At 51.5% G+C, this 13,418-nt stretch overlaps 1 protein-coding gene across 1 annotated transcript; it reads left to right on the forward strand.

Annotated features, from left to right (window-relative positions):
• The first annotated feature begins 2,953 nt into the window (after positions 1-2,953).
• On the forward strand, positions 2,954-10,613 carry RFLNB (refilin B). The gene is made up of 3 exons (XM_070772807.1): positions 2,954-3,247; positions 5,951-6,060; positions 8,034-10,613. Exons 1-3 carry the CDS (start codon positions 3,038-3,040, stop codon positions 8,362-8,364), a joined length of 651 nt encoding a protein of 216 aa, XP_070628908.1. The 5' UTR covers positions 2,954-3,037; the 3' UTR covers positions 8,365-10,613.
• The last annotated feature ends 2,805 nt before the right edge of the window (positions 10,614-13,418 follow it).

The raw sequence follows: 13,418 nt of genomic DNA on the forward strand, positions 1-13,418 counted from the left end.
TTGTTTTGTTTAAGAAATATCCTTTGGAAAATAATCTGGCATAAGATGTAGGCCAGTGATGAGCCCAGGGCTTGGGGCTCTTCCAGAGGACTATAGCAGATTGCAGTGTGGACTCGTGGCTCAGGAAGCATAGCCAGCTCACAGGGTCTGCACTACACGGCTCCCACGAGGCTACAAAACAAGCTCCCTCCCTGCTCTCCCACCCAGGGGGACTCATGGGCAGGTTGAACTCAGATGGTTCCTGTTGTAAGACCTGCTCTGCCTCATCTCCACTAGCACTGCTGTGAGTTCACGCAGATGAGGGTACAGGCAGGAGGCCTGGGCCCAGCCAGGCTTGTGCCCTCCATGTTCTCCTCTGCACCCAAGCAGCTTCCAGCCACATCCAGCTTAGCTTTGAGCTCTCTGAAGACAGTCTGGACAGGGGAGGACAAACCCGGGGTCCTGGCTGTCTTTTAATTGGCTCAACAGGGTTCTGGGAGCCATGAAGGGGAAGACTTCAGCGGACCTTATTGGGAGACGGGCACCTGAGTGGTCCAGGGGAATCTGTAGTGGGACCACGAGGTCCACCTCTGCTTCTCCATCAGCGTCAGGTCTGCAGGCTGAATTCCTCTTCAAGCCCTTCTGGTTTCCTGTGTGTGCATCAGTTCTGAGCTCTATAGGAAAGGAGTCTAGGGTATGCAATCATCTTACACTTTGGGAGCACCTTGGCAAGTGTCCTGAAGCCTGAGGATGTCCTGATCTCTGTAAAAGCCAAGATGCCCCCTGGAGTTGGGGAGAGGTTGTCTTGGGGATCAGATAGAACTCTCCTAGGCTGGAATGTAAGACACAGATGCTTCCTGGGTCCAGCCTGATGGCCGAGATGCCCATGTGAAATCCTGGGCCACCTCCTTGATGATTCAAATGCCAAGGAAGAAGGGTTGCCTCCAATGTGTCTCCCTGATCTGGCCAAGACCCGCCGAAGCTCACAACTTCACATTCCCTTCCTCACTTTGGCACCTTTGATGTCTCTGGATCGTCGTAAGAATGTGAGTAATTTAAGCCCTTCAGAATTCCGCTCTGAAGGTGGTGATGTGGGGCTTCCCCTAGACTCCAGGTTTAGCAGGTCCAGGTTGAGATCCCTCCCAAGACAACCCACAACGATTCAGGCTTTGATGGAGTCAGAGGCTACACTGGCTGAGCACGCTGACCTTGCTCAGTCTCATCCTCCTCTTCCTTGAAGGCCACCACCGACTTGGAGCAGTCGCCATCTTTCTGGACACTTTCTCCCACCTGGTCAGATTTAGGGAAGAGTTCTCAGGATCTATTAACACCTGGGCACACTGGTGGACAAACTCCCTCTAGGGTGCTAGTTCTCCCACTCCAGCAGAAAACGCACCTTTCCACACCCCCGGGAAGGTCTTAGATTCCTCCTGTGATGCCCCAGGTTGGGCAGCAGCCTGGGATATGCAGACGGTGAGGTCAACAGGAGTAGAGAAGTGTAGCCACACAGTTGGCCCAACCTCCAAGACCCACTACTTACAGTATATCCTGGCACAAACCATTGACCCTTGACTTTGTAATCTATTCCCACAGGTCCTAAACGAACCTCCCAGCTCTCAGGCATGCACCAGGTTTTGTTCTCTGCGGAAGGGCTGATCCTGGGCTTCCAGGTCACAGCAAGCTGCCTTGTACCAGCTGTGTGCCTTGGGGCAAATCAAGTTCCTTCTCTGTTTCCTGACCTGAAAGTGATGGGTGAAGAGAATAGGAGGGTTGAACCATTTCCAGCAGATCACAAACATCTGCCTGCTCTGAACTCGGACTTCTCCAGGTCCCAAGCAGGACAAGGATCCTCTGTCTGCTTTTGCAAGGACACAGACTGAGCTGCCGTGGAGGGCTGTGCACGGCGCCCACCTCTCATGGAGCCAGGGAAGTCCCTAGCCCTGGGCATTGCTCCTCTCCAGAGCTGGCCCCTGCCAGCTAGGTCTGCTCCTAGCTCCACCTTGAGGCTGAGCACCCATCAAAAACCCTCAGGGGAGGGTGGCTGGTGGTGGTGGTGGTGGGGGACTTCCTGTACTTCCCAATATTCGGGGTGGTCTCTGAGAAACAGTACTCGAATTTTCTAGTGCTTTTAGATATGAGAACAGCCCAGTTCTACAGTTGGGCAGCTGTTGCAATGAGTTCCCACTCAGGTAGGGCTTCTCTGTCAAACTAACGAGGAAGGACTGAGACCACCACCCCGTCCCCGCCCCGCCCGGCCCCAGGGAGAGAGCCCTTCAGACAGATCTTCTCTCTGATGGAGAGCTGATTGAGCCTCTCATCTGGTTCGAGGGCCACTCTGCACCCACGCTGAATTTCCCTGCCCGCTGTGGCCACGACCTGTTCCGCTGAGCACCCAGGCCGGGGCGTGATGCGTTCCCCCGCCCACCCCGAGTCCCCTTGAGGATAAACGGAGTAGGCGCTCTTTTCCCCCCGGGGCAGAAATGAGAGCCAGAGATAGCCTGAGAGGCCGCCCGGCTGAGCCAAGAGGCGGCTGGAACCATACGAAGTGCATTAACTATTAATAATTTCCAGTTGTTTGCTCGCTGGGTTCGGCCGGCTCCCCAGGCCTCTGCGAGCCGGGGCTCTAGTCTGCCTTCCCCTCGACGCCTAGGGCTCGAGATTCTAGCGTCCGTCGGCCCGGCTGGCCCAGGCCGAAGGGACAAGGCGCCCGTGGGCCCGGTGCGAGCGGGGTGTTGTGTCCGCCTGCGGCGGGGCGGACGGCCGGGTGGGGCAGGGGTCCCGGGCCGGCGCCCCCGGAGCCTGAGATCGGCCGCTCGCGGCGGGCTGAGCGGCCAGGCGGAGGGCAGTGCGGGCGGCGCACGGCAGGAGCGCAGCGGCCCCTGGCGCCCGGCCTGGCGGCTCAGCCACCGCGGGCGGGTCGGGCCCGGGCGAGGCGGGGTGGGGCGGGGCGGGGGGCGGGTCCGGGAGCGCGGCGGCCGGCGGACCCGGACTGCGCGCGGGCGGCTGGCAGGGAGGGCGGCCGGCGGGCAGCGGCCCCGGCCCCGCCGCGCGCACCGCCATGGTGGGCCGGCTGAGCCTGCAGGATGTGCCCGAGCTCGTGGACACGAAAAAGAAGGGCGACGGCGTCCTGGACAGTCCGGACTCGGGTCTGCCCCCCAGCCCCAGCCCCAGCCACTGGGCTCTCGCAGCGGCCGGAGGCGGCGGCGGGGAGCGCACGCCAGCCCCGGGGACACTGGAGCCAGACGCAGCGGCCTCCCGCGCGGCCCCGGTAAGTGACCCCGCTCCGGCCCCTTCCCCCGCATCCTCTCTATCCCCCCATCCCGTGCCAGACCCCGAGGCGGTCTGCTGGCCCTCCCGGGGCGCGCTGTGGGCGCCGCCGCCCGCCCGTCGGGACGGCGTGGCCAGCGCCGGGAGCCCGGGGCGGGAGCGCGGCGAGAGCCTGGCCAGCTGGAGCCGGTGGCTGGAAAATTGTCATCGCCTGGGAGGCGCGGGAGCCCCGGGAGAGGCGGGCCGCCGCCTCCTCTCTTCGGGGTGGCGGCCCCCGGGGCTGCCAGGCTGCGGCTTGACCACATCCTGACCTGGCCGGGCCAGAGGGTTCCTGGGACACCGAGAGGGAACCCCAGGCTTCTCCGGGCTTTGCCCCCGCTCTCGGTGGTTCCGACGGGCCTGCCCCACTCCCGGTAGGTCTTGGGGAGAGGGATCTACTCCACTCCCTGATTCATTGAGCAAAGAGGGCCAGCTTTAGGGCACTGTTAGCAGCCTTGGAGGGGACCTTTTGAGATCAGTGGCCCCTCTTGGCCCATCACCTAACCTGTATCTGGCGCATGATGGGTGGGAAGCCTTTAGGTGGGTGGAAACTTTCAAGGATGAGTCCTTTTACTTTACTTTAAAACTTTAAAGAGAAAATGCAAGTACCTTAGGAATCGCTCAGATGGTAGTGTTTATTGCCTTTACCTAGAGTTCAAGGAACCCACATCCTGCCTACAGTCAAGCTCAGAGCTCTGAGCCCGCCCCTCTGCCTTGGGGATGGCTGTTTGCAGCCCTCTTCCCTGAGTGAAGCAGTCAGTTGCTACTGACTGTAGTCAGTTCAGCTGCTGCTTCTTAGGGACCCACCCACTTTGGTGTGTGGAATTCTTGATCCTGTCTCTCCATGAACATCACTGTGTTCTCTCGTTTCCATTAGAAGGCAGCACTGGCTCCATGTTGGCCTTCAGAACCCTGGCCGCCTGGCCCTTTATAGCCTCATCTTCCGCGTCCCCTGACCACAAGCAGATGGACACACCTGTGCCCCCGAGGCTGCTCCCTCCCTCTGGCGTGCTTCTCCCCTTCTACCTCTCCAACACCCAGTCCATCAAACCCCTGCCGGCTGCCCTTCGGGACCCAATTTGTCACCTCCTCTGGGAAGTCTTCCTGGATGCCTCCCAGAGCCATGCCAGGGGCTGTGACTTCCTCCCTTCCCCCTGATGGGTACCTTGTTCAGGAGTCTGACTCCTGCTGCCCCGCCCCACTCCCAGCCTGCGCTGGGGCACACGGCGTGTGCTCAGAGAGTGCTGGCGGCAGGAATGAGGAGGCGGAGGAGACAGGGCAAAAGGACCCAGTGTCTGTGTGGACACCTGGAAGAAGGCTGCAGTGTGAGTGTTGAGAGTCGCCTGCCTTTTCTCGGTGGCTGTGTCGTCCTGCAGCCCCCAGGACTGCTGGGAAGGCACCCCTAGGTTGAGGAGTGTCTGTGGGCAGAGCAGGGCCCCCATAACTGCTGGGGGCTGTTTCTGGAAGCTCTGCTGCAGCCAGTGCCCAGCCCCGCCCGGGCGCTCGGACCTGAGTTCTCAAGCCCCATTGAGGGCTTATTAAACTCCTCCGCCCAACCCTGAGTTGAGGGCTGGACCCTGGGGACCCCCACCTCTCCCTGACCTACCTGGTCCCCTTTGGCTTTTGTATGTCCACCTTATGCCCCCTATTTGACACCTTGTCGTGGTAACCTGAGTCTTAAAGTCAACCTTCTAGAAATGTCTGCTTCCTGGAAGCCCTAGGGGTGGAGCTGCCACCACCATGTCCTGGCCCACATGTAGGTTCTTCTCTCAAACCAGGCAAAGAAAATGACAGTTCCCAGTTACCCCAGGAGGGCTGCTCCCTTTGGCTGGCTTAACACAGAAGCCCTGACTCAAGTCAGATCAGGCGAAGAAAAGCGAGCACCTCAGTGGAGGATGGCCCTATCTCTGACTCAGGCTGCTTGGTGAATCAGAAAGCCCAATGCCTTGACCAGCCTGGAAGAGGGTGAACCCCTGGGATGCCGTGCTCTGGTTCTTGGAGTTTTCTGGACAGTGGAAGGTGCCATAGAAAACTTTCTGGTGTCTGCCTTTCCAGTGAGTTTGCAGATTCCTCCATCTTGGCTGGGTGTCGATCTGGCGGCCCCAGAGGCAGAGGACGTGAGGGAAGTTGGACTGAATCTTCAGTGTGAAAAAAAAAAAAGAATCCCTGGTAGCGTTTCTTGTTGTTGGTTTTGGCCTTTTCTGAAGAGTTGCTGAGACAGTGATAGGGCTGGGGGCACGTAATTGAAGGTTCTGGTTAGCAAAACCCCAGTTCGTGGCGGTTTTCTTTCTGTGCAATGATGCGGTAGGCCTGGGGACTGGTCGCAGTCACAATGCTGAGCTCAGATTTGCTTCCTCTATTCATCCTTCCACGAAACCTCATCGGGGAAGGGGACCCCCAACTCCCACCCCGGGTGTGCAGAGAAGGTCGTGGGGCATAGGCTGTGACTCTGTTGAGGGCATCCAGCACCTTCATGGTAGACCCGAGATTTGAACACAGCTGTCCATGCTGTGCTACTGCTGTGAATCAGTCCTTCTCTGGCATCATTTCCTGGTGGGGGCCACAAAATCACAGCTGGGCCCGTCAGCCGGAGGCTAGAACCAGGAATTCTGTGGGGAAAGCATCAGATGGGCCTGTGGTCTGACTGCATTCTCCATCGTTGCAGAATCCAGCTTCTCTCCCCAACCCCCTGGGCTTCGGCTGCTCACCAAGGTTATGCCCCCTGTCCTTTGGCGAAGGAGTGGAGCTTGACCCCTTACCACCAACAGAAGTAAGGTAAATACAGTGGGCACTGATTTCATTTCACTTCTGTTTTTGATTCCAGTAATTAATACTTTTTGTTTTTAAATATTTTTTTTTAAACAGAAGTGCGCCAAACTCTTATAGTTTGGTGGGTTCTCTTTGGGGTGTTCTTTCTGTATTCTAACCTTTTGAATATAGATACACTTATTAAAATGAAAATGAGATTGTGTTATACTGCAACTTGCTTTTTATGCTTCACTTATTGTGGCCGTCAGATGTTTAAGCATTTTTAATAAAATAATTCCTCTTTCTGGCATCACCAACTCAATGGACATGAGTTTGGGTGAACTCTGGGAGTTGGTGATGGACAGGGAGGCCTGGCGTGCTGCGGTTCATGGGGTCGCAAAGAGTCGGACACGACTGAGCAACTGAACTGAATTGAATTCCACTTTCTAGAAGCTGCTTTCCACGTCTTACCCCCACCCCACCCCAGCATCAAGGTGCTATCACCGTTTCTCAGGTTCTGATTTCACTGGGCAAGTACTGTTCTTCCTCGGGGAATTTATCTTACCCAGGCTCATCTGGGGTCAGAGAGCCTTTGAAAGGCTCCGTTAAAAGACACATCTTTTTAGAGAAAGGAATTTTACTTTGGGTAACTAGTGGTTTTATAGCTGGATTTTCGTTGCATGAACACAAAGAACCCTTTGACACAGAACAAAGGCGACTCAGCAGTTTGGAGGTGAGCGGTTCAGCCTTTTATTCCTGGAGAGCTTGTATTTTGAACCAAATGGGGACATGCCTTCATGACATGAGCTTCCCCAGCCCCTTAACCTACTTGCCCAAGGAAATAGATGTTCCCGTCAGACTTATTTGAAAAGACTGCTGATGCTTATTCCCCGACCGGTGGGTAGGGGATGGCGAGGGGCAGTGCTGTTATCTGTGCCTATGTGTGATGCTTGTACATGTTTCAGTAACTGGGAAGATGCAATAATTAGGAAGTCAAATGAATTCATGCTTTACTTCCAAAAAAAGCCTCCCAAATTGCCCAAGAAGTACTTAACAAATAATAATAAAGTAGCTGCTGAGGAATGTGGATGTTAATTATTTTATGGAAATCAAGACTATTAATTGGCTTTGATGGATAAGGTCACGTCTGGTTCCCTGAGCCTGAGGGGTCTCCAAATTGAAAACGGAGGTGGCCCTAGTACCAGGATTTGGTTATCAGAGAGCTTTCAGAACCAGCATTCAGGACGTCTGGGTTCCCTTCTCCTCTCATTAAAGAGATGATTGTTCATTCAGGGGACAGAGAAACGACTCACCCCTCATGGACAGGAGAATCTGCCTTGTTATACAATCATTCCCATCAATAGCAGTTGCTGTTTAAACACTCTCCCTGCTTATGCTGGGCACCTTTTTCAAAACCCGCTTATGCTGGGCACCTTTTTCAAAAAGGAGGGATTTTCCTGGTGTTAAGACTCCATGCTTCCAATGCAAGGAGTGTAGGTTTGACCCCTGGTCAGGGAACTAAGATCTCACAAGCTGCATTTAAGATCCAGTGCAACTGCAACTAAGACCCAATAATATATAAATTTATATATTATTTATATATAAGCATATATATATATAAAAGAGGAAACTGAGGCTTGGAAGTAATTTGGCCAAAGTCTGAAAATTTAAGTCAGTGGGAGCCAGCTCCATTCAGTGGGGAGCAGAAATGCAGGTGAACTTGGGAATCCTGCATGGAGGCCCCAGCTGCACGCTCCCTCTCACTGTGACCTTAACATCTGCACCCCCAATTCCTTCTCCCAACATTGTTGGGAAGGTGAATTAATTAGATCCTGGAAGTAAAGTGCTTAGAACAGAAAGGACCACAGGGTAAGCACATCATAAACTCCATGCGGCTTCTCCCCAGAGTCACCGCATCTCAAGGTCTGAGGTCACAGTAGGGACCCCTGTGCCCCCAGCTCCGAGGAGCGGCTTCACGCGGCCTTGTGTCTCCCGCCCAGGTACACGTCCTCAGTCAAGTACGACTCAGAGAGGCACTTCATTGACGACATCCAGCTGCCCCTGGGCCTGGCAGTGGCCTCCTGCAGCCAGACCATCACCTGCATTCCCAGCAGCACGTGGCGCAACTACAAGGCGGAGGTGCGCTTCGAGCCCCGCCACAAACCCACCCGCTTCCTTAGCACCACCATCGTCTACCCCAAGTACCCCAAGACTGTCTACACCACCACCCTGGATTACAACTGCCGCAAGACACTGAGGAGGTTCCTGTCCAGCGTGGAGCTTGAAGCCACAGAGTTCGCGGGCGGTGATTACCTGTTGGAGGAGAACTGACTGGAGCGGGCTCCGGGGGGGCCGGCCCCCTTCCCCAGGCCGGTCTGGTTGGGCCAGGCAACCCTCGCATGTCCTTCTAGCCCCAGAACAGTCTAACCCAGAGATACCTCTAAGCCCAGCCTGGGGAAGAAAAGAAAATGTCACAGTAGCTTCTAATTATCCAGCGAATTCGGTTTTTACAGTTTTTTTTTCCAACTGTGTTTAAAGGGAGTATATTTCCTAATTTGCTGCTACATAGCTTCCCCGAAGTCTCAATTTGATGAGAAAATCAAAGAATGGCTTAGAGCGAAAGGAAAATGCCCCACACTTTGAAATAGGGAGGAGGGGGAGCGCTTCCCCCATTGGTCAGTCTGTTTAAGGAAGAGCATGGGAAAATCTCCCTGAGATGGAAAAAGTGAGTTTGAAGAAATTTCAGCCCCGGGTGTCTTCACTACTACAGAAGTGGTGCTAATTCAGTGAGCTGTGACACCCATATGGGTTCAATCTGTGGAGAGTTGAGTTCCATTCTGTTTTTTTTTTTTTTTAATTTCTATTTGTATTTCCTGTTAACTATAACTCTTTGGAATTCTCTAAATCTTTTTTTGTGATATGGGAAAAAAAACCCAAATCACAATATAAGATGCCTTTCAAAAAAGAAAGAAAGAAGGAAAGAAAAGGTTCACCCTATTCTTGCCTCTACAGTGGGGTCAGGTCAACTGGTGGCTGAGTTTGGGGGTAACAGGTTGGTTCCAGTTCCTTCCACTGTGGGTTCCAAGCTTGGTTCCAAGCAAAGTGCCTTGAACCTTTGGCATCTGACAATGTCTTCACTGGGGCTTCCTTGGTGGCTCAGTGTGTAAAGAATCCACCTGCCAATGTAGAAGACTCAGGTTCTATCCCTGGGTCAGGAAGACCCCTGGAGAAGGAAATGGCAACCTACTCCAGTATTCTTGCCTGGGAAATCCCATGGACAGAGGACTGATGGGCTGCAGTCCATGGGGTCACAAAAGAGTCGGACACGACTTAGCAACTAAACAACAATGATGTCTTCACAAGCTTGTTTAACTCTTCCTGATATGAGTTTTGGGGTTTCCAAATACTTTCCTAATTTTTTCACCAGGCAAAACATAGCAGAGGCACCTTTGGAGAGAAACAGCATTTTGAGAGAATGCTTAGGGAAAACACTTTTGGGGGAGTCCACGAGGGGGACTTTACTCACAGTGGGAGCCAACAGCTATACCTAAGGCTTGATTCCCACTGGGAGATAGATGTTTCTAATGATCTGGTTCATCAGGGTGCGTGTCCTTTCCAGCGACCTTGGGTCGGCATTGCAGAGGAATTTTGCTGGTGCCTGAGCTCTAAGCTAAAAAGCAAGGAAATCTGCCCCCCACCCCACCCCCAACCCAAGTGAAATAAAGGTGAACTGAACATCGGGAGTGATGTCACAAGTCAAACTCCAAAGCCCGGGTGCCGTGGTGACTGTACATGTTCAAGTGTTCCTTTTAATGTGACAGTCATGGCATTGAGTGTGAATGGAAGAAACTGTGAATTTAGCTGATGGGGCCCCACAGAAGTAGGGACACAGGCTGGGCCAGACCAGGAGGGCACGGAGGCCAGGCTGCCTCTGGCCTTCAGCCTCTTGCCTGCCCTGCTTCACACCCAACCCCGCCCTGCCTCACCTGGTCCTGACTTTTTCCTGCTGCCAATCCCCGTGGATTTTGAGTAAAGACGGTGGCAGATGGCTTTTGCTCTTCTGGTATTGGAGAGAACAAAAGCGTGGGTATTTCCTTTGCATCCAGGCGATGTCAGGTGCTTGCAGTCCTGGAAGCCTGCACTCCCGCTGTATCTCCGGGTTTGTGCTGATGGCTTCCATCTGTCCTGAAAGCGGAATTGAGGGCTCGGTGGGTACCCTGGAGCCACAGCGGGACTTCTGTTCAAAGGAGAGCAGGTGTGACGATAATCACTGTCATTTGAAGTCATCAGAGGCCTAGCGGGCTAAATGGTCTGCTGTCTTTCTCAAATTTAACAGCAGTATGTCCAATTGTGCGCCTGACTAGAAGCATCCCTTCCGTGGAGCGTGCAGTCGGCTCCATGGCCCCAAGTTTGCCACCATGAAGCTCAGCAGGGGTCCCTCAGGGGGCACCCCAGAACCCCAGAGTCTCCTGTCATCATGCAGAGCAGCAAATGCCTCCTGCTTTTGGAAGAGTGACACGGCATTTATGAATAAAAATGGCTTTTTCTCTCTGACTTCATAAGCTTGTCATGTAAGACAAGTGATAAATGTAATTTTTAAACTATGGTAAGAGAATTCCCGTGGCTTTCTTGGTGGCTCAGTGGTAAAGAATCTGCCTGCCAGTGTAGGAGATGCAGGTTCAACCTGGCTCAGGAAGATCCCTTGGAGAAGGAAATGGCAACCCACTCCAGTATTCTTGCCTGGGAAATCCCACTGACAAAGGAGCCTGACAGGGTATAGTTGCAAAAGAATCTGACATGAGTTAGCAACTAAAACAACAATGAGAAAGAAAATTCCAATTGCTCTGGCCCAATGGAGACACATGACGAGCTCAGGATAATGTCGTGGGCAGCACGACTGGAAAGACCAGTGGGAGGGAACGTCATCTTTGAACGCGGCCCTTTGTTGAGATGCACATGTGAGGTTTTTTGATATGAAATACGTCAGTAAAGTAAGTAGAAGTGAGTGCCTGTGGATGTGTCGTGTGAATGGAAAAGCAGATTTTGATTTTGTCATCCACCAGGGACCCAACTGCAATTTTCTCGAATCCTTTCTTTTTCTCCAAATCTGCTTTGCTGAAAGTTGCAAAAAAGGAAGCAGGTGAAGATGTAAATTGAATGTCATCGATCAGTGGTGGATTCATATTAGTTCTCAAGGTGGAAGTGATGATTTTTAAAACCCACTGATTAAAAACAAACATTCCAAAGGGTGTCTGGGAAATATCGTTTACTTATGAGTTAAAAAGTCTCTTTTCTCGGACTCTTAAATTTAATCTTTTGTGTAATAATGATCTATATATTCAGAGAAAGGTTTTCTTTTGAAATCACAGGCATTTGAAAAAGATTAAGTACCTCTTCATTTGATACATTTCCTGTTTCTAACCTTAGGAATAGTATTTGATGAAAACGATATTTTAAATTTATGTTTGACATCTGTTCCCCTCCATTTTGCTTTATGACTTCTTCATTTAATAATAAATTACCTTAAAAAAAACTCAGAGATGCTGCTCTTTTTTTAACAAGTCATAATGTTGGGTTAAGAAAAGTGAGAACAATGGCTCCTCCTCTTGAGAAATTTTGAGATGCGATTGTGAATTAATAATATAATACTTGTGACTGGGGTATGCATTCTCCTGGAAGATTTTCCAAGGGGTTCCTGGGCTCTGGAATTTCAAGGAATTTGTTTGCGTACTCTTTCCCCAAACCGATCTGCCCTGAGATGCAGCTGTGAGTGTCGGTGTTAGGCCAGTCCCTTCCCACCTACCCTTTCAAATTGCCTTCCTCCCATTTTGCAGAAGAAATCCATGCCTCAGTCCAACCCAGCCTGATTATTATTGTGATATGCTGCTCTGGACTGGAAAATCCTGTACGTAGGGCAAAGGGACAGCTAGAAACACGGCATCTGGGCTCCAGGATCCCCTGTGGGTTTTGTGTGTGCCACAGGGTCCTGCACAGAAATGGTCATGGTGGTGGAAGCAAAGTGCGCCTGCACTGGGAGGTCCTCACTTCCAACATCTTGGAAAATGAGGCCGTCAGAGTGACGACATTCCACATGACCACCCACATCTCTTCAATCTCAGACTTGTCTTCCCTGAGGAAAAGTCCCTTTGGGTAAAGCAAAGAGGTCAGTAAGGGCTATTGAAAGTGAAGGTGTCTTATTTCACTCCAGCCTTCATTTCATGGGGAGGCTCTGCCTTATCTGTTAGTCTTGGAGTTGCAACTCAGAAATAAACATGTCCCAGGAATGCATATTATCATTCTTACAAACACGTTTTAAAAGCCAGTCTCAGGACTTCCCTGGTGGTCCAGTGGTTAAGACTGCGCTGCCATTGCAGGCGGTACGAGTTTGATCCCTGACTGGGGATCCCTGAATGCCATGTAGTGCAGCTGAAAGATTTTTTGAAAGCTCATCTCTTTTTATTTTATTTTTAAAACTTTATATTTTGTATTCAGGTATAGCCAAATGGGGAGAAGGCCATGGCACCCCACTCCAGTACTCTTGCCTGGAAAATCCCATGGACGGAAGAGCCCGGTGCGCTGCAGTCCATGGGGTCGCTGAGGGTCGGATACGACTGAGCGACTTCACTTTCACTTTTCACTTTCATGCATTGGAGAAGGAAATGGCAACCCACTCCAGTGTTCTTGCCTGGAGAATCCCAGGGACGGGGGAGCCTGGTGGGCTGCCTTCTATGGAGTCGCACAGAGTCGGACACGACTGACGCGACTTAGCAGCAGCAGCAGCAGCAGCATAGCCAAATAACAAATGCAAATCTCTTTTTAATAGAAATTAAGTCTCACTTGGCTGATGGGAATGACAATATGAGGGCTAATTTTGCCATTTAGGCTATGTGGTGTAAGTTTTCTATAAAATGAATGAGCTAATCAGTTCCAAGGTTTTGATGGAAAAATATTTAAACCATGTAAGATTAAAGCTATAATTTGTGTGTGGGGGGGTGGCAGGGGGGAGAAAGAGAGAAGGCAAAAGTGTGTTGAAGCTAATACTGTTTCAATTTTCCAACCTTCCTAAGTGTATCAGATTAAGCTGGTGCCCTTAAGAGAACCAACAGTAGGTATAATTAATAATAATATAAATCTTAATAATTTGGTATACTTCCCAGAAATTTAAGAAATTAATAACTCGATTAAGTAATGACTCCTATTGCATGGAATGCCTCTTGTTAAAATTAAATTCTAATAATTTTATTTTGGAATATAATCATTATCAATTGGTTTGTATATATCACTATATTCCCAAAGTGCTTTCTATGGAATAAAATAAGGTTCTGTGATCAAATAAGTTTTGGGAAATGATGAGTTGAACAATGGCTTCATATGGTTATTGCAGT

The sequence above is a fragment of the Bos indicus genome, chromosome 19 (genome assembly GCF_029378745.1).
Source record: "Bos indicus isolate NIAB-ARS_2022 breed Sahiwal x Tharparkar chromosome 19, NIAB-ARS_B.indTharparkar_mat_pri_1.0, whole genome shotgun sequence".
Taxonomy (NCBI): Eukaryota; Metazoa; Chordata; class Mammalia; order Artiodactyla; family Bovidae; genus Bos; species Bos indicus.

Bases quoted from the DNA above. Each gene is read 5' to 3' on its own strand.
- RFLNB (XM_070772807.1), top strand. From the start codon at position 3,038: ATGGTGGGCCGGCTGAGCCTGCAGGATGTGCCCGAGCTCGTGGACACG. The intron at 3,248-5,950 runs GTAAGTGACCCC...CCATCGTTGCAG, and splicing joins CGGCCTCCCGCGCGGCCCCG to AATCCAGCTTCTCTCCCCAA. The intron at 6,061-8,033 runs GTAAATACAGTG...TCTCCCGCCCAG, and splicing joins TTACCACCAACAGAAGTAAG to GTACACGTCCTCAGTCAAGT.